The following is a 21,405-nucleotide window of genomic DNA, read 5'->3' on the forward strand; positions in this document are numbered from 1 at the left end:
TATCCTGCTTATAATAGTTATCACCGGCAAGGAACACAGTAGCCGCAAATCGGTGCATCTGGTCTGCAACGTTCGGATGCCTGACAGCTGTCAGGGAGTGTGATGTTGGGATAATGGGGCCTAAAGTGTCCCAAGAAAACATCGCCCACAGAATAACACCACCTGTGTCTGCACCACAGAGCATCCGGGTGCCATAGCCTCTGTTGGTATTCAGTATATCTGTGCTCAGCCATTGATGTGATGCAGCAGGAATCTTGATTCGTCACACCAGGCCACTTTCTTCTAATCATCCACGGCTCAGTCTCAATGATCTTGGGCCCCATAATGGTCGCTTTAAACAATGGCTGCATGACGGTTCGTCGTTTGGCTATTTGTGCACCACTTTTGTCACACACACTGCAGCAGCACATAAATAACCTACAAGGTGTGCCATTTCCAAGATCAACGTTTCGAGGTGCCATGCCAACACAATTTGTCCTTTATTAAACTGATAAATTGTCAGCTTGAATTAAGTCCACGATTTTTCATTTTATTTTGTGTGTGTGTGTGTAAATGAGTGTTTTATATAGCAAAATCCAAAAATCTTTAACAAGTTTCATACCATTTCAATGAATAAAAAAAAATGTTTAATCAAAAATGAGCAAACAGCACCAGAGGGTTATGAATGTTCAAATGTTTGTACTTGAAAACAAGACGAAAACACCGAGATAGAACATCATTTTTCCAGTCTGCTGGTTGTTTTGCCTTTAGTTACCTTTGGAAAAGAAATGAAATCTGGCTTTTTACACTAAATCCAGGCAGTGTTGAGCCTCATGGGTATCAGAGGATGCATGTTGGGTTATTCATTGTTGTCTCTGGAGTCTAAAAAGTCCTTCAGTGTTATTCTCCTGCTGAGACGTTGAGTGATATCTCCCCCACTGCACTCACATCCAATCCCAGAACTGATGCTCACCAAAGACCAGAAACAGTGCAGACATCAGCAGGGTGATTTGTTAGACTGAACAAGAGTTTCTGGGGCATGTATTGATTGTGTAACCTTCATTTATGGAGCTGCTTCTTGATGCCACACTTGGAGGTAACCCGAGGAAGATGTGGCCTGAACTTATCTACAAAAAGTCTAAAAGCTTGTTAATAAGCTCTTTCACATACAAACTGTGAAAAAAAAGTACAATGAGAATCAGTAGGGTCAAAAACGTGAAACAAAAATTAGACGATGTGGTGAAAAAATTTGAGGCTGAAATACGAGCTGGACATTTTTGTTCCCATGTGATTCCCCGAAACAGAGATGAGGTGTACAGGGAACTTCTGCAGTAATGAGTGAGGTGGCAGTCAACAGAATCCAGAGAACTACCCAAAACGGTCTTATGTTACGACACATTCCGTAATACGGCAGACGGTGGAGCGTTTAAGGCTAAATCATTTCCATATGTCCCGAGGAAATAAGGATGAGGGGTTTAAATACCTCGGCTCTAGCCAGGTAATGTGTGTTAATGAACAGCAGAAGGTCTATTAAGACCTAATTGGGGTTTCCACTGAAATGCTTGACGTCAGATGAAGCACCACATGGTAATGTTCATTGTGGCTACCGGCTTTCCACACTACAGTGTGAATTCAATAGTTGTCATATGAATAACAGTGTTTGTGTTTCCTGTTTCTGCAGATATAGATGAGTGTTCATTTGACCGGGCATGTGACCACACATGCGTGAACTCACCTGGAAGTTTCCAGTGCTACTGCCACAAAGGTTACGTCCTCTACGGCGTGGCTCACTGTGGAGGTAAGCCATGCATTATGGGAGTTTCTGTGTTACAAGAACAATGTCCATTTCCTCTGCAGTAAAGAAACATCTAATAGAAAACTCATGTTGGTAAACCCACTAGCTCTTCTTGGTAGGACCTTGGGCAAACACATCCAATGAAAACTGAGACTTTCCTATATAAATGCTCTCCAGTTTCCTCTGGCTGCAGTCGGGACCCTAAACAAATCTGTTAAGGTTTTTCTCCACCTTATTTTGCAACCAAGCTCTTTTCTTTGAATGTGCGAGACTTCCGATTCACTATCTGCTATAGAAGCACAGTAAATGGTACAAAGCTACTTAAAGTGAATGACAGTGGAAGCCTTGCAGATTTAAGTAACATATGGGCTTATGTTATGATAGATTAGGCACTAGCTGATGTTTCAGGCTTATCTTTGAAATAATGGGTACTTGTTACTTTTGGATGTCCAGGAAAGTCTTATGAAAGTCTTGTAATTATATAATCAATTTCAGATAAACCCAGTGCTAAAAGTCATGGTTATCTTGTCAGTCAGATGGTTTCTTCCCGTCCAAGCTGCATCAGTGAATCTTGTTTCAGGGCTGATTGAGCAGATGAGGACTCATTTAGTGATGGATGTGTCTAACTATTGTTGAGAGGACCAGAAATAATGACTGTATCTCTGTGTCCGTTAGCACTAAGATAACACCCAGATTTATGGAGTTCTCTCTTTTGTTTCCAGAGAATGGTCATCGGTTTCCCATTGATAGGTTATCAGCGGGGAAATAGAAGTTAAAAACCCCTGATATACTCAGAGCAATGTATTTTATTTTTTTGTTCTTTGCTCAGGGATAGAAAGAAGTTTGAAATACCTTTGCATTGGTTAACTTTATAACTTTAATTTCTGCTATAAAGCAGCTCTCCAGCGTGTTCATGTGTTTACTTGTGGCTGACCTCGATGGACTTAACAGAAGAAATGAACCGGAGAAGATTTCCAGAGCACCACATCATCAGCGTGGACCAATGGTGTTTTGATGGCGTTTACCGTTCGCCAAACTGTTTTGAACTCCTTAAACAAACTGATTTTGTTCTAAAATAAGTCACAACAGTTTGTTCTTCAGTTTTGCTTTAAGTATATCAGGGCCTTAAAGCTGCAAAAAGCCTTGGGTTGGAATTGATTGTTGTAGGGTTTACAGTCTAAGAACGTCTAAACTTTTTGGTTTAGGTCTTCCTCTATTCAAGTAGATTGGAGTTATACCTGCACAACTTCAAAGCAGCTGCCTGAGGGTGTCATCAAGTGGACTTGACTATTAAAAGGGACTTTGACCAAAGTCTGTAACTACAAGAGGTTAACAGAAGTGTCAATCTAACACTGGTTTTCTCTTCCCCCATCCCCTTCCATGCTCTTTAGATTAATGAAGGCTCGGGATCAGGGAAAGGAAATGTGAAAGTCAAAGGTTTAGCCTGGAGCCGGTTCAAATCTGATGGGGAACAAAAGAACGACAAAGACAAGGAAAACCCGACTAGCCTAGCAAACAAGCTCTGTATTCCTTAAAGAAACAAAAAAAAAACCCTGCTCTCCCACTATTCAGAAAATTTATGTTGAAACGCATTTTGTCTTTGTCTCTGTTTTTAATCCACTCGTTTTGTCTCTTGTTTGGCTTTGGTTTTCTGTTTTCTATTTTTTTTCCTCTGCTGGTTTTGTTCCAGTGTTGGGGAGTAACTAACTAAAAGTACTGATGATGCTAACCTGTCTAATTTGTTAACTTAGCTTTTAATCCATGTTAGATTCACTTGTCACAATGGAAATTGAAAGTTGATTTTATGTGAATTGCATTGTTGGACGAAGCGAAGGTTTTCATCAGTTGAATGTCCATATTTATGTCCTTTATAACAAACATAAATCATTTATAATCGTCTGCTATGTTTTATAGATATTGATGAGTGCAGCATTAATCGGGGTGGCTGTAAATTCGGATGCGTGAACACTCTGGGCAGTTATGAGTGTACCTGCCCTCCTGGTTACAAACTGCACTGGAACAGGAAGGACTGTGTCGGTATGTGGACAAGAGGGCCACCTAGAGGCCATTCAGATGACACTAAAATATTATGATTCAAACCCAAATGCAAAAAACTGCTTATTTGATAAATTATAGATTTGTATTAGTTGATTTTCTTTTAGATCCAAACACTTTTGATGCATATTAACATAATTCAGTGTACTTGCTTGGAGTTAAACGTACCATTTCTGCAGAGATCGTGAAATGTACATCCAATCTGGTCGCCCCCAAAGCCACCCTTACTTGCAGTAAGACTGGGAAAAAAGAGAGCTGCTCTCTCACGTGTGCATCCAAAGCACATTACCTATCAGGTACAAACCATTACCCTCCCAATTACTTAATTTAACGAGCTTGTGCAGTCAACTCTAATGCTGGTGATCGATTTTCATTTTACGTTCCACAGAATCAGACAACAGCTATTCTGTCAGCTGTGGAATACCCATCCTACGAGGTAAATCTCAGAGCAGATTAAATGCAAGCAGCGTCCAGAGCTGCATAGGTAAGATCATACATGCGTCCCAATATCTTCCTCATCTTACAGGCAGTAGAATCAAGTTTTTTTAATTTTTATTTTCACAAAAAGGGTATTCAAGTCATAACTGAGGAGTAGGTCAGTCAAGACTTGAATCTTGGCGACTAATGGTGTGCACTTTCCACAAATATGGTAGACCTTGACCATTTTACCATTGCAAGTTCCCTTACAGGTAATCGCATTAGAGGGAATCTCATTTTTGTAGTGAGATATGTTACAGAAACCATTAAGCATATTAACTATAGACTAACATTTGGACATAAACTAGCAAGTCTGTTACCCATTTTAGCATAGTGTTTATTATTTATCCTAATTTATTTATCAAAGTTTTAGTATGAAGGATTCCACATATAAACTAATAGAAAATCAAACAGATCATATATTATTAGGGCCCCAGCCACTAAGGAACACAGTCAGAAAACTTGATTTATATCTCACACATACTTGCACATATTCATATGAAACTCGGTACACATATAGAACTCATTGAGTCGAACAACTTTCTCACTTTTCGCATGTTATAGGTTCTGCGCAACAGGAAGTTGGCTATTCAGGGCTGTGTAAAAAGATCATGCTGTGGAGTTTGATATACTTGTCTTTTTATTTATTTTTTTACCCGATTGCCACCCAACTCAGTGAACTTGATCTCAAGTAGAGAAAGAAAACATTTCAGTGGTTTGTTCATGAAGATGAAGACTAAGCTGTAATGCAGGCAAAAATAATTAACATGCTTAAAGATCAATTAAATAATTTAAAGATGCTTATAAATAATTTAAGGTTTGATAACACTTTACAATAATGGCTCATTTGTTAACTAGTAAATGCATTAACTGACAAGAACTATCAATGAACAGTATAATTTTACAGCATTTATTAATGGTTGCTCATGTTAGATAATCAGAATGCATTAATTTCAATTCACTTTGCATTAATTAATGTTAACAGATAAAATTGTATTACTTAACTTATTACTAACATTAATAAATGCTTTATAATTATTGTTCATATTAATTTATATAGTTAAGTTTAATAACTGAAACCTTATTGTAAAGTATTGCCAAAGTTTTATATTTTGTTGTGTGTGTGTGTGTGTGTCTCTTGATGGATTGGATTAACCCTTTCATTGCTGTATTCATTAAAACCATTCTCCAGAAGTTACCTGGGTGGCGTTTGCGCTGATGGCTTGGGCCCGTCATCGCTGCTTGCAGCTATATTTTAATTTGATCTCATGTGTTTAATGATAAACATTTTCTTAATGCTAAGCCCCTCAATTTCACTGATTATTTGTTGAAAAATACTTAATTTCCTAAGATATTTCAGTCCTTTTTTGTACCCTATTTGCTGAAAGTGCCGGCAAACAGAACCTGGAAAGCGATAAGACGTTTCTTTTGAGCAGCTGCAGTCGATGATTCTGAGAAACATAATGGAAGATACATCGCAGCTGTCCAATTACATGATCACTTGATGCGCTTGGCAAATTAGAAACTTATTTACCATGCCTGATGTTTGTTTTGATGTCAAACTTGTTTCACATTAGGATGCCTGTCACGGAACACTATAATCTCAAATTGCTGTTCCTCATAAGTGTTCAGAGTGAGCATAAAGCTAACACGAATCTGCTTTAAATGTTCACAAACAGCCCAGCTGGTTTTGTTTTTTCAATCAAGCGCGTTGCATGTAGCGAGCCAGCAGCTGTGAATTAATGTAGTTAGCTAGTAGTTGTCAGCAAGGACTTTATATGAATCATGTTGAGCTGCATGTCAAGGCCTCTTTGTTTGGTTGTAGAGACTCAGGCTCCTCCAGTGAAGCAGACGGCATCCTTCCGGATCAAGAACGCCAAATGTCACCTGCACCCGAAGCATAAAGGGAGGGCAGAGGACAACGGCAGACAGATCGGGCCAGGTCAGAGGTCATAGGGGCCAGGAAATGAAGGGTACCATGTCATTTCGATGGTCCCTGTTGTGGAATAAGGTCATAGGACTGTTTGTTGAGGGAGCTGCATTCTCATTTTGCTACATAGACAGCAATAATTGGGATAAAATGGATAGTTTACCCAAAAATGAAAATTCTGTTATCATTTACTCACACTAACTTCATCCCAAACCCATAAGACTTTAACATTCAAAATATTCCTAACATTTTTTCGAAGTAGTTCTAATATTCAGTCTTTCTCAACTAGTGCTGAAACTAATGACTATTTTGATAATGATTAGTTGACCAATTAATCTGAAAATGTAATCGGTCAACTAATTATTACCAAAATAGTCGTTAGTTGCAGCACTAGTTGAGAAAGACTGAATATTAGGACTGCTTCGAAAAATTTTTAGGAATATTTTGAATGTTAACCAAAGTCTTATGCAATAATGACTTAAAAAGCCTTTCTTTCTTTTTTTTTTTTTTTTTGACAAAATACACAATTCCACATGCTGCCTAATGCTGTCCTTCAAACAGATGTGCCAACTAAATGCTATAAACAATACTGTGTGGTGATTTGGTGTATGGAGAGTTTAAATAGACGAATGGACAAAGGACAGTTTAAATCCCTACAGTAAAAATAGATATCATAAAGGAGATAATAAAGGAAACACACTCAGTGTTAACAGATGAGAGGAATGTTTTGTGTCAACACACAAATTAACTCTGAATACATTAACCTGTTACTGTCCATTGTTTATTCTGTAAATGTAAGGAACGTCTAAATATGTATTCAATTACACACTGTTATCCCTTTACAGTTACTATCATAAAATTCTTGAATTACATGATGACTTTTAAACCTAAATTTAACATGCCATAACAGATATTTCAGCAAAATTAATATTTTTTGCACTGCATATTCATTTTCTCCCTCCCTCTACTGCATTCAGTCTGTTCGAAGCACTACTGCTCGTTCAGTTAATCCTGAAGTTTAACACAGACTGTCAGGATGAGACATAATGCAAAAGAAAAACACTTTGTTATTGTTTATATGTAAAAAAAATTTGAAGGTGAGTAAATAATAACATATAAATAATAACAATAAATTTTAATATTTAAAATTTTGGGTGCCTTTAAATCCCCATTATTGCACATTTCATGCAGAGTTAGTAAGTTGACAATCTAGTAGTCTTTCCAAAAAAGTACATTGAAGTGCTCTCTTTGTGTGAATAATATCTTGATTTCCAGGTGGCCAACCGTGCAACAACTGCCTGGTCACGTTCGTTAACCTGAAGTGCGATTCGTCTAAGAAGGCCAAAGGTCGTCGGGCACGTAACCCATCAAGCAAAGAGGTCACGCGCATCACTCTGGAGCTGGAGGCTGAGGTCAAGCCAGGAGACGCCACTGGTGAGTCTACACATCATGACACATGAAATAAACCCAGAAAATGCAGGATGAGCGTGGAAATGTGGTGCATGAAGGTCACAATGTTTATCTTGTTCTCCTGTAGGGAACTGTAACATGATGTGTCAAAGGCAGCGCATGGAGCAGCAGATTAAAGCATACATTAAAGCCCTGAAAAAATCCATCAACCAGGATCGTTTCCTCATCCGTGTGGCTGGATTGGAGTACGAGGTGGCACAAAAGGTCCCACAAGCTGGACTGAGGCAGGAGAACTGTGGACCGGGTCGAGAAAAAGACAGCGGCCGCTGTGGTAAGAACGGAAGAGTGAGCGGGGTATGTTTTATATTAACCCCTTCTCCACTGCAACATGATGCAAGAGAGCTATATCTTTTAACAAAGTGGCAAATGTTAAGAATGAATGAGAGTCTTTAAATTAGCGACTCATGAAATAAAAAGCTTTAGGTCTACAAAGGAGGAAACTTTTTTGAGATCATTATGAGACTGTGAAAATGTGTTGTTGTTTGCTTTTTATATTCCATGGCAGTTTTTCCCCAAAAATACCTAGAAATTATACATTTTATATAAATAGTATATCAGTTCATAAAACTAGCCTGCAGCATATAGAAATATGTTGCTGAAATAGATTTGGCTTCGAGTCTGATGGACTAAGCTTGTCTGTTTTTCTATGCAGAATTGGCGCAAAATGTGCAAACTAAACAGAAGCTGATTTTTGACAATGATAGTTATCTGAGATTGCTTGCAAACATTTATAAAAAACTAATTGTAGTACTGACAACAAATGCAATGGAAACCAACTAAAACAAAGTTCACAATTTTTCAAGTTACGAATTATAGCATTTTACATGGATCGCTAAAAACCACAAGGTCTTTAGAGAGTCTAGTTTAAATGTTGCATTAGTCAAAAAAAAAAAAAAAAGAAACCGAGCTCGGAATTTCAGCTTCCTCACTGCTGCCCCCTGCTGGCTGCTCTCTCTTAGTCAGATGTTTGCCGGGGTCATACTACCACGGTGAGCAGGAACGCTGCATCCAGTGCCCACCTGGAACATTCCAGGAACGTGAAGGTCAGCTGGCCTGTGACCTTTGTCCTGGAGGAGACCGCCATGGCCCAACAGGGGCCCGCAACATCACGTCATGTGCAGGTAACTAGTCCTAGTCTATCTGTGTGCATTATAATAGATTTAAATGTTTGCTTCACTAGTCACTATTCATGTTTCTCCTAAGAGTACATTTTTAACCATTCTTGGCCATTTTTGTCTGTTTATAGGTCAGTGTCCACCTGGTTATTTCTCCAGCGACGGGTTCAAGCCCTGTCAGCTGTGCCCCGTGGGAACGTACCAACCCGACCCAGGACGAACTCTCTGTTTCCCCTGTGGAGGTGGGCTCGGGACCAAAAGAGAGGGCGCCAGCTCCTTTAATGACTGTGAGGTCAAAGGTCAGACATTTTGAGAATCTACAGTGCAGTGCATTTATATAAACCTAGACAGTGAGGAAAACACGGTGCACAGTTTGTATGTTGTTTACACCAGTGCCATCATTATAGGCTTTAGCAATATTAAATTTTTTTTTGCAATTTTTAGTTAACGTTTAACATGTTAAATAAAATATTAGAAATATTATGTGAGGAGAGTAATGAAAATTTAAATAAAGGTTATTTACTAAGGGTTGTGGTTTATTTAACATTGTTATTTAATGACCAAATAAAGCATGTCTTAACGCATTTTGTGCATATGTTTAGTAGATTACTCGCACTTGATTACCATAAGCTAGTTTGCGACCTTAAGCTAATTTGCGTTGCATTTTATAGATTACGTCGATAATTACGGAAATGATCCAGCTGCATCTGTATTCTTTAATTTGCACGTTGATTAACTTCGGTTCATTCCACTTCTATTGCACTTTAATAGAATTGTTATCTCGCGCTAATTTGTACTCTTTAGTAAATCTGGGCGTCAGACTCTTGTGGTCCATGCGTGCACGAAGGATGCTTCATGGTTAATCAGCCCATGTGATATTGGTGTTTGTGTGTGTAGTGTTGTGTTCTCCAGGTCACTATTATAACACCTCAGTTCATCGTTGCATCCGCTGTCCTCATGGAACCTACCAGGCTGAGTTCAGACAGAACTACTGTATTTCCTGTCCTGGAAACACCACCACAGACTTCGACGGGGCCATCAGTGTGTCTCAATGCAAGAGTGAGTCCATTCATTCTTAAGCACAACTTCTGATCAGTCGAATAATCAGGCTAATTTGAAATCTGGAAATAAAAGCAATACGCATTTTGTGGGAGTTGATGTGTTTTACAGGATAAACCTGTATTTTAGCATTTAAGGAATAAAAAGTTATCCAGGTCTAGAAATGTTCCATTTTACCATAATGTTGTCTTGTTTGTTGGTGGTGTGTTCAGATCGGGAATGTGGGGGTGAAATAGGCGAGTTCATCGGGTACATCGAGTCCCCCAACTATCCAGGAAACTACCCGGCCAATGTAGAGTGCGTCTGGACGATCAACCCTCCACACAAACGCAAGATTCTGATCGTGGTTCCGGAGATCTTCCTCCCATCTGAGGATGAGTGTGGAGATGTGCTAGTAATGAGGAAGAACGGTAAGTTTTTGTTCTCTGCTAGGCTTAACCTTTAAATCAACTGTCAAAAATGATTTCACACTTTCAGTGCAACATGCTAAAGATGGCCAGCTAACGTTAACGTAGCCTACCGTTCAAAAGTTGAATCCTTTTTAAAGAAGTCTCTTATGCTCAAAGTTGCAATAATGTTAAAAAATACTGTACAGAAGAATATTATTGCAATTTCAGATGACGGTTTTCTATTTGAATATACTTTAAAACTATTTTTTACTGTAATCAAAGCTGAAATTTCAGCATCATTAATTCAGTCTTCAGTCACATCATCTTTCAGAAATCATTCTAATATGCTGATTTATTATCAGTGTTGGAAAATGTTGGTACTCCTTGATATTTTTTTTCAACCTATGATAATTTTTTCAGGATGGTTTGAATTCCAAGTAAAAAAAAAAAAAAAATTATATATATATATATAAATTTAAAAATGAAATTGTAAATAAAAAAAAGTGTATATATATATATATATATATATATATATATATATATATATATATATATATATATATATATATATGCTGTTCAAATGTACCTCTTTTAAATGTTTGGGGTCGGTCATTTTTATTTTATATAAATTAATATTTATTTCCAAGAAAGAATGTGTTAAATAAATAGAAAGTGATGGTTTATACTTTGAATAAATTGTTGTTCTTTTTAACTTTTTATTCATCAAAGAATTATGAAAGAAACTATCACGGCTTCCAAAAAATATTGAGCTGCACAACTGTTTCCAACATTAATAATCAATCAGCATATTGCCGATAAATCAGAAAAGGGTTGTTCGAGCACTCTGAGAAAAAAAGGTACAAAAGCTGTCACTGGGGCGATACATTTTCAAAAGGCTTTGTACCAAAAGAGTCCATATTGGTACCTTAAAGGTACATCTAAGGTACAAAAGTGTATCTTTTGAAAAGGTACTGCCCCAGTGACAGCTTTTGTACTTTTTTTTTTTCTGAGCGTGAGATGAACTACACTAGCCTGCTGAAATTAAAAGCAGAGGCATCAAGTTGGACGCATTCTGCTCCCGGAAGTGACGCTCTCACAGTGTTTGCATACTCATTCACAGGGGAAGTGAATTAAATGCAGTATTTGTCAAATACACGTTTCATAAATGTTTTCTTGAGTAACACAAACAATATACTGCTTAATACAGCACCATCTGTATCAACATAAACATATACAATTTAAATACCAATAAAGGGTGGGTATGCATTGCTTTGCGGTGCCGCAAGAAGTTGAAAAAGCCTAATGATGTCTGAATTATCTTGTGACACTGAAAACTGGAGTAAAGAATGATGGCCAATCTGCTTTGCATAACAGGAAAAAAATTATATATTAAACCGTTATTTTAAATTGTATTATTACAGTTGATTACTGTTTTACAGCCTTGATGAGCATAAGAAACAACTTAAAAAAAAAAAAAACACTTAAAACCCAAACCTCTGTACAGCAATCTAGGTTTGATATTAGTGTTATAAAATATTGACTTACCAGTCTGCAGTCTTTCCATGTTAGTGGAAAGTGAAAAGACTCCTCAAAATAGGTAAGCTTTGATTTGAATGCTGACATTTTCTTTCCTTAGGGTCAGCGGCCTCTATCACCACTTACGAAACATGTCAGACGTATGAGAGGCCGATTGCATTTACAGCACGATCGCGCCGCCTCTGGATCAACTTCAAATCCAACGATGTAAACAGCGCTCGCGGATTTCAGATTCCATACGTCACTTACGATGGTACGGTCTCGAGATCAGCCCTAGTCTGTCTGTGTGTGTGTGTGTAATGCTACAAATTCTCAGGAGAAAGATTTGTGATGGGTTTCATTGTCACTAAAGTGTTTGATTTTCTTGTATTTAGAAGACTATGAGCAACTGGTTGAAGACATTGTAAGAGACGGAAGACTTTACGCCTCTGAAAACCATCAAGAAATACTTAAGGTCAGTTTTGCATGGAATGCACTGCAAAATGAAATGCATTTTTTTCCCAATACAAATCTAAACATTCTTAAGATAAATTAACATGAGAAGTAAAATGATTTAAAGTGCAAGTCTTTTGAAACAATGTATCAAAAGCAAGTTTTTGTTTAAAAAAGAAAAGAAAAAGTATCTACCAATGGGTAAAAAAATAGTTTTCCCCTTTAAAACGAATTTACTTTTCTGTCCCGACTTGCAGATGTATTTCTTGTTTCACTTAATTAAGTGAGCTTTTAAATAAAGCTCACTTAATTTCAATACTGTTGTTTTTAGAAAAAAGCAACTTAGTTTCTTAAATTAACAATGTTTAAATATTTATACTGGAAAACAAGAAAAACAATTTGTAATGAATTTGTAATGAAGTCTAACTTTACAATGCATGTGTTATTTTTTTATGTCTCATTTACTATATCTCTTTATGGGAAACCCGTAAATTGCTTAAACTGAATCATTTTATTACTTAAAATAGTTTAAACTGCTTGTTTCCATGCAATAACCATACATGATGATGCATTTTATTCCAGGTCTCATTCCATTTCACTCTTTTGTTTCTCACCAGGATAAAAAACTGATTAAAACTCTGTTCGACGTGCTGGCTCACCCAAACAATTACTACAAGTACTCAACTCGGGACTCAACAGAGATGCTCCCGCGCTCCTTCATACGCCTCATCCACAGCAAAGTCTCCGCCTTCCTGCGTCCGTACAAATAATCAAAAGCGCCATCCGCCTCCACACACCTCCTGTCACCTGGCCTCGAGTCAATAGGATCCTACACACACATTTAAAGGAAATACACACACACACACACACACATTTTCAACGGCACACGCACAACCACACTATGCAGATGTTTCACTTTAACCTTTTTCTTTTCTTTTTCTTGTCAGTCATCTCTGAGGGGAAAAAAGCTTCTGTGTGGTCTACATGTAACGCAGTCATATCGAGCCAAACCGAAGTGTTTTCTTTCTCTACGTGTCGGTCACCTTTCTGTGATGTGTCGATGTTTTTGTTTTTTTAATCGTTCTGTGGTTTGCACGCTCAGTCCTGAGGCATCCCTAAGAGAAAGATGATGTTTGGGTGGTTCCCACACCCCCTGTTAAGAGCGACGTGTGAGTTTAAACACGCCTGATTGTGTTGTACAGACTAAAGAAAGTTGTAGCATGTCAAAGAGAAGAAAAATATTTTGCCGAACTGGAGCTAGCTGTGATTGTGCTTTAAAAGTAGGCTTTTTTTCCCAAGTTCCAGCTCTCGTAAACTCGTAGTTCTCAAGATAAATGTACAATCTTTTGTATATCTGTACTTTTAGTGTGCTCTTGGTAAGATCTAATTCATATCAAGCATTTCACGATGTTAAAGCATTATATTTGAGCTCCTAGAGCATACATTTAATCTCTAAAGGTCATGCTGTTAAAACAGTAATGTTTTATTAAGGTCTAGCTGTTCGGATTGTATTATTGTCAACTGCATATTCTTCAATTTCCTAATATTCAAGTTAATTTAACATAAGAGGCATAAGAGATATGTGGGTTATTGGAAAGGCTCGGGTGATGAAAAGGTCAGTTGGTATTGTAAAAACTGTTAACACTCAGTTCTGTGAAGGTTTTTTTGCAGGACATGCAATTGCTGCTTCTTCAGAAACGTCACTTTAAGCCTTCGGTTTTACCTAATGCGATTCAATAAGTTTCCTACAGAGAAGAGCAGTCGAGGGGCCCAACTCTTTCACAGGTTGGAAGTAATGTTTTCATAATGCAGACATGAATCACTGATACACTGATGATATGAATCACGTAAACCACAGGTTGGATGGACTTGAGTAAAATAAAAATAAAATATTGCTCCGCTCCACATTTCAGGATGAAAGGACAGTGTTTTGAGATTTTGCACAATATGTAAGGACCCAAAGAGAAGCAGCATATGGGTTACAGATGTTGGGTTTCACCAGAACGTGGTGAGAAGTGCCTGAAGTGCAAAAGGTGTCGGGATAAACCTGTGGATGTGGACATTCATGAGTGTTTCTTGTATGAATTATGAACCCGTTTATAGGTAAAGCCCTTCACCTAAAGTTAGAAAAGAACAAGGAGGTCAAACCATACCCAGTTTGATATGTAAACACGAAAGGACTGGTCCAAATGGTCATTTACTTTTCTCTTTTTTTTGTATATTGTAAATATGAAATAAACGTAGACTAATTGGAGCCTGAGAGATAAGTCCAAACACAAGTTGTTCTCCCGACCTTGTATTTACCGTTGTGCTATCCTCATGTCCAAGGCTGACGCAAAAGAACTTTAAACATTATCACCAGATACTTACTCTTTGCAAGTATGCAAACGCTTGGCCAATGTGTTGCAAGCACATGGTCCCAGTTGTATATAAACATGCACTCTTGCATTCATGCAGTCTTTGGGCTTTAAAGGAATAGTTCACTCAAAAATTAAAATTAGCCCATTATTCACTCACTATCAAGCCATCCCAGTCGTATATGGCTTCCTTTCTTTCAGATGAATCCAATTATAGTTTTATAAAAAGGTGTTGCATGCATCGGTCCAAAAGAAGTGAAATAAAGCGCATCCATGCATAATAAAAAAGTGTCTCACACGGCTCCGGAGAGTGGACGCGGGCCTCCTGTAGCGAATCATTGCATTTTTGTATGAAAAGTTTTTTAAAACGTAATAATCAATTTAATCTAGCTCACACCAACAGTTTTACACAGAAGCATTTCCGGGAGCATGATGTATGGAGGTCAGCATTGTGCATTTGTTTTGATCTCTCTGCTGCATTTCCACATTCGTCACTTCTGAGCAGCGCATTCCCAAAGCTAACCTCATACGTCATTCCCCCAGAGTTGCTTCCATAAATTAAATAGATTATTATGTTTTAAATACAGATAAATTTCTTACAAAAATGCATTGATTTGCTACAGGAGGCATTTTTTCACCCCCAGGAGCCATGTGAGGCACTTTTTTATTATGGATGGATGTGCTTTTTTTTCACTTCTTTTGGACTGATGCATGCAACACCCACTGAAGGCCATTAAACAGCCTGGAAGATCAAAGACCATTTTTTATATATCTACGACTGGATTCATCTGAATGAAGAAAATCATATACACCTAATTTTGTAATTAGGTGTATATGCTAATTTTTTATTTTTGGGTGAACTAACTTTTTTAAATAAAAAAATAAAAAACATAAAGCTTGCTCTATACATCAACTTTGACTTGCTCAATGATATTCTCTTCGCCATCTCAGTAGTTCACCTAAAAGACAAATCTCCCTGTAGTTTACACTAATGAAGTGCTCAGAATGCAACATAGTACTTGCAAATTTCAGAAAACGGCAATTAATTAAAACAAGCTTTAAAAAAATGCATTTACATAATTGCGTAGAATGTTTTGGGACCATTTCTGTGCTAAAAAAAAAAAGACAGTTTTGTGGTATTGACTTTGCTGGTTCCACATGGGATCAAATGCATTTAACCGTAATCTTTGCGTTTAATCCAAATCTCTTTTAATTAAAGTTAATCCATCTACAGATACACATGGTTGTCCCACCCAGTTTTTTGTTTGTTTGTTTTTTGGTTATGGACAGAAAATGTTAACCCTGAAGACTATATCATAAAATCCAACTAATCCAACAATCCAAACTAAAGAGATTGGAATTTGTGTGATATTTGCAAAGGTTATTTTACGAAGCAGTTATTGACTTTTTAGGTATTTTGTACATTTGTCAGCTATTACATGGGTCACTAATATAATTGTTTAAATGTATAAATATGATAGTATAGAAAGATAGAAATAAAATAAAATCTTGAATTAACCCAAGAAGAAGTGAAATGTCAATACTGCCCCACTCGCAGAAACGAAAACTCACCATCTATTACTAAACATGTCATGTGTGCAGCACTGCAAGTTGGATATTTCAGTCAAAAAAATGGATGGGTCATATGTGAAATAGCCATGAAATGAAAAGTTTGTGGCAAAGTAGTCAATGTTTTGTTGAATGTTCACTAAAAGAAATGCAGAGTATTAGCTACTCTAACTAGTCAATGTCATTGGCGGTCTGTGACTGCTGCTTTATTTTTATAATTTCCCCTCTGTCTTTGCTCTACCAAACCCATTTTAAACCATGTTAAATTTTTCTGATAAATAATCCATGTTGCTGTTTTATTTTTAATTTTTGTGTTGTTGTTGTTTTTTCATTTATCTTTTCCCCATTTTTCTTTTAACCAGTGTCTTTTTGTTAGAGAAAAAAAAAAATACTTTGCCACAATGTTTCATGGAATGGGAAATGGTATTTGCACTTGAAATTTGTTTATGCTCATGTAAAAATGTCTGGATTTTGTATTGTCTTTTTAAATGAAAGAAATTGGTGTTCCTAAAGTTGTCTGTTTTGATTTCTTTGCATGTATACAGAAAAAAGGTCACTAGAACACAAAAGCAAAAAAAATATAAGATTTAAATAAAGGTAAACAATAAACAATAATAGTAAATACATAAAAGTATCCACAATGCAGAAGAGTACATAAATATAGTCACTCATAGAGCATCACAGTCCCGCCCACAGCTGGTGCCGGAAGTAAAAATTCAATTCAATTTCTGCATTGACATTTGGGATATAAGCCATAAAAACGTAACCATAAATGGTAGACTTAAAACCAGCTACGGCTGTACTAAGCGATAGTATATGCTCATATAAACGCAAAAGGATCATGGGGCACTAACCTTGTTTTGATATAAATTCCTTTTATTCTCGATATCTTGGCTAAGTACTTCATTACCCACAATCCTGAACAATCCCACAGTGATGCTTCTGATTGGTGGAGCAACCGTCTGGTTAAACCCCGCGAAGGCCCGTGAAGACTGAAGATCATTGATATGAAAATAAATTTAAATAAAAACCTGTGTTGCGTTTTTGCACGGTAGACTTATCAGTGCAATCATGATCTCCTTGACTGCCATGAGAGTTTTGCAGGGAAGTTGGTAACTTTAGTTAGCATTATCGTCCACTTTAGCTAGGCTTCTGTAGCCTTCATATGGCATGAGTCATATCAAGCATTTTATAATGCCACCGTCAAAACAATATTTAGCCTAGGCATACCTTATTGTGCATTTACTGAACATTTGTGTAATGGCAACGACATGTGTTGACGACTGAGTGATTGCAGTCAGGGGCAAAGCACTGCACCATGTTGCTGACGTTATCGTTAACCACTTTCACACACGCACACAAAATATATAAAATACACGATGGTAAATATAAAAATCAATACACAACCTATATAAAACACTATTTATTTACACGATTAATACTGAAAGAACTGCTATTACTGCACATTCACTGTATAAAATAAAATTCACTGGAGGAAAAAGTTTGCGCGAACTTTATGACTTATCTTCGCCGTCATCAGAAGTCGCTCTAAAGGCTCGTTCGAGGGCTGCATCCGAAAACTGAAAAATGCTGCCTTCGGAGGATGCATTCCAAGGCCGTGAGGCATCAAGGCAAATCCGAATTCAATGTTAGCTTCACTTCCTGTCTCATGAGATGCCTTCATCTGGCCGATTTTTGAAGGCAGCATAGATGTATCCTTCGCTGCCTTTGATATGCCACAATCCTGTGCGTTACATATGGAAGCATATGGGTAGCATTATTAAATTTGGGATGTAATATGCAAAATGACAATGCAATATGTAAAATGGCAATGCATTTCTGTATTTACATTTACATTTTCCAATACATTTGTGCAACGTTTGGTGCAAAATGAAAATGAAAATTAAATTACATAATTTTAATTTGCCATTTACTACACCAGTTTTAAAATGTAAAATGAATATTAATTTTAACGCTTTATAAGTTGCAAAATGAAAATGAAAATGTATTACAGAAATGATTAGATATGTCTAACATGTTAAAGCAAAAACTGTGGCAAAATGATCATTTAAATGCTATTTTTCTTAATTGCATTAACACTCACAGTCAAGACACTTACGATTGCATTTTCATTCGGTGTCCCGCAATGAATGTAGCAAAACTCAATGTGCACATTGAAAATGCATTCCGAGCCGATCACGTGTCCCCGCCCTCGCGCCACGTCAATCATTGTGTGAACAAGGCGGGGCTTACAGAAGGTCAGAGACTCAAGTCTCAAGAAGAGGATTCAATCAAGTGAGACAACATAGACAAGACAGTTGGTCTGTGTATGTTTTGATCATTTCGGTTTATGGCTTCAATATTTCATTCGGACTTGTGGGCGGAGCTGAAACGCTGCTTTCATCTGATTGGTCGAATCGGATCGGTTTTCATCTGACAGCCTTCAGCTCGGTCTTGTCATTCTTTCAGGCAAAATAAGAGTCAGTGCGAGTGAAGCCCTGAAATGTCTGAAACTACGCTCACTGTTAATTAGCATAATATTTGAATCAGATGTAGCTGGGCACATAATTCGTGCTGCTGAGACCTGCAAATTATTTCTAGGTTGTAGTATTGTATGAATATTGTCCCACTGATAAAAACAGTGCAAATAGTTCTGTCCCTTTGGATAACAGTAAAGTGGAAATAAATATAGTTAAATTTATGAAATAAAATTAAATAGGATTTTTTGGGAAGGTAAGTCTGGCCAGTTATACAAGCAACACGAGTCGGACGAGTCTAAAGATATGAGCTGAATTGGGTGAAACATTAAAGTTCTAGTCTGTGTCAATTACTCTCATAATAAATAATAATAATAATGTTACCTGTATTTTTCGGTATAAGTTACATCAGTCCAAAAATACGTCATGACGAGGAAAAAAACATATATAAGTCGCACTGGACTATATGTCACATTTATTCAAGACCAAGAGAAAACATTACCGTCTACAGCCGCGAGAGGGCGCTCTGGGGTAGGCTACAGGAGCACTGAGCAGCATAGAGCTAATTTTACTATTTTTATTTAGAAATGTAAATATTTTCATTTTTACAATTATTTATTAATGTCACACACACACATACCTAGTGCCTTATGACTTAAAAGATGAGAGTGGTAAATGTTACAGACATGGAACTGTTCAGTCTATTATTGATTTTAATTTCCACTTCACTGTTATCCAAAGGGACAGAACTATTTGCACTGTATTTATCAGTGGGACAATATTCATACAATACTACAACCTAGAACTAATTTGCAGGTCTCAGCAGCACGAATTATGTGCCCAGCTACATCTGATTCAAATATTATGCTAATTAACAGTGAGTGTAGTTTCAGACATTTCAGTGCTTCACTCGCACTGACTCTTATTTTGCCTGAAAGAATGACAAGACCGAGCTGAAGGCTGTCAGATGAAAACAAAAAAAAAAAAGATGTAAGTGTAGATGTAAGAAAAAGATGTAAGTGTCTTGACTGTGAGTGTTAATGCAATTAAGAAAAATAGCATTTAAATGATCATTTTGCCACAGTTTTTGCTTTAACATGTTAGACATATCTAATCATTTCTGTAATACATTTTCATTTTAATTTTGCAACTTATAAAGCGTTAAAATTAATATTCATTTTACATTTTAAAACTGGTGTAGTAAATGGCAAATGAAAATTATGCAATTTAATTTTCATTTTCATTTTGCACCAAACGTTGCACAAATGTATTGGAAAATGTAAATGTAAATACAGAAATGCATTGCCATTTTACATATTGCATTGTCATTTTGCATATTACATCCCAAATTTAATAATGCTACCCATATGCTTCCATAGTTACATTCTGTGAGAGTTAAGCAAACAAAATAAAGATGGCGTCTGAAAGTTGTGGTCGGTGGTCAGTTTGTGTGTAAATGTATGTTTCTGATCAACGTTTTCCACTTTTGATGTCATTTCTAGCGAGAAATCAATATTGCAGTAATTAAATATTCACTTTGTTATCACCAAAGCTCTCTATTTTTTGCTGTAGATCATTAAACCATTACACTGCCTCAGACGCCTGTCCAAAATCAGTTTTGTGAGGTGCCTCCGTGCAAAAACGCTGCCTGCAAAGTCATTGCCTGATAAGACAGCGAGGCAGCAAGTCACCTGCCATGTTTTCGGATGCAGCCGCGGTTGTGGCTCCAGTCGAATTCAATGAGGCGCGGTGGTTTATGGGATGAGTAGTTCCAGCGCTCGAAATGAAAATATGTACACAGTCTTGTATTTTTCACTCGAAATGATATGTTATATGCTTATGAGTTCAGCCGTAGCTGGTTATCCTCACACATGCTCGAAAACTCTTTAGATACGGATTTTTCCGAAAGTCAACGGGAGAAATGAATGGGAAATTTACTTCCGGCACCAGAGCCCTCTCCGGCTGTGGACTTACTCCATTAGTTCAGGTTTTTTTTTTTGCGTTTCTTTTTATCCATATTTATATACCTGGGTAAAAAATCCAGAATTAGTTGTTATTTGTCATACTAATATTAAATTTGATGTAAAAATGTATTATGATTTATAATTTTACAAGGTTGTTGTTATAGGCACAACAGTCTAATCAGCGGTGATTAGCTAAACAGAATAGCACAGCCTCAAGGGTAATCGTAAAAATAATTAATAAAGTAGTTAACAGATTAAAATATTAAGGACGTAAATTAATACAACTTTTACTACGCAAATTCATTAAGAATAGATGACCCGAAAATCACCTTTTGGTCATAAACTATGGCCGACTTTCTTAGATTGTTTACAATCACTTCGCTTGCCATTGATAGTAATATTAAATCAACAACTCAATTACATAAGATTAAGCATTAAAATTTAAATTTCATACCTCAAAATAAGCTTTTGTAGAAAATGCCTCAGACGACCTCTGCTTTTCCCGCTTCTTCCCATAGATATGTTACAGGACTGAACTGCGCGTGCGTGCGTGAAGCGTCGATGTACCCCACCCCCACGTAGTTCGTGTTTTTCTGTTTTCTAACTCTAAACATATATGCATATTTTTAAGGATTTGAAATACTTAAACATTCAAACGCTAACCACTTTCCATTTTTATTATAAGACTTTAGGGTAAAGCACATAATTTATCACAGAAGGAATAACCATACAGTACATATGGATTTTTGTTTTCTTTGGTAACATTAGGATAGCTTACTTTTTTTTTCAAATGAATGTTCT

The 21,405-nt window shown here is 36.9% G+C and overlaps 1 protein-coding gene and 1 long non-coding RNA gene across 9 annotated transcripts in view; one reads left to right on the forward strand and one right to left on the reverse strand.

Moving 5' to 3' along the window:
* Positions 1-16,675, forward strand: part of scube3 (signal peptide, CUB domain, EGF-like 3) — a 99,653-nt gene extending 82,978 nt beyond the window's left edge. For all 8 annotated transcript variants that reach the window (XM_052594672.1, XM_052594671.1, XM_052594664.1 and 5 more), the window contains 14 exons: positions 1,661-1,777; positions 3,689-3,811; positions 4,009-4,125; positions 4,218-4,313; positions 6,132-6,248; positions 7,512-7,670; positions 7,774-7,977; positions 8,666-8,827; positions 8,953-9,120; positions 9,719-9,880; positions 10,093-10,290; positions 11,906-12,058; positions 12,180-12,259; positions 12,855-16,675. In XM_052594672.1, coding sequence (XP_052450632.1) covers positions 1,661-1,777; positions 3,689-3,811; positions 4,009-4,125; positions 4,218-4,313; positions 6,132-6,248; positions 7,512-7,670; positions 7,774-7,977; positions 8,666-8,827; positions 8,953-9,120; positions 9,719-9,880; positions 10,093-10,290; positions 11,906-12,058; positions 12,180-12,259; positions 12,855-13,007 — 2,009 coding nt within the window. In that variant the 3' untranslated portion in view covers positions 13,008-16,675. The remainder of the gene's footprint in view (positions 1-1,660; positions 1,778-3,688; positions 3,812-4,008; positions 4,126-4,217; positions 4,314-6,131; positions 6,249-7,511; positions 7,671-7,773; positions 7,978-8,665; positions 8,828-8,952; positions 9,121-9,718; positions 9,881-10,092; positions 10,291-11,905; positions 12,059-12,179; positions 12,260-12,854) is intronic.
* Positions 9,802-21,153, reverse strand: LOC128011893 (uncharacterized). Its single transcript, XR_008182667.1, has 3 exons — positions 21,059-21,153; positions 10,058-10,271; positions 9,802-9,942 (listed from the first exon to the last, which is right to left on the reverse strand). It is a non-coding gene; the product is annotated as an uncharacterized LOC128011893 (long non-coding RNA).
* Between the last annotated feature and the right edge of the window lie 252 nt (positions 21,154-21,405).

This window comes from Carassius gibelio, chromosome B23 (genome assembly GCF_023724105.1).
Source record: "Carassius gibelio isolate Cgi1373 ecotype wild population from Czech Republic chromosome B23, carGib1.2-hapl.c, whole genome shotgun sequence".
Lineage (NCBI taxonomy): Eukaryota > Metazoa > Chordata > Actinopteri > Cypriniformes > Cyprinidae > Carassius > Carassius gibelio.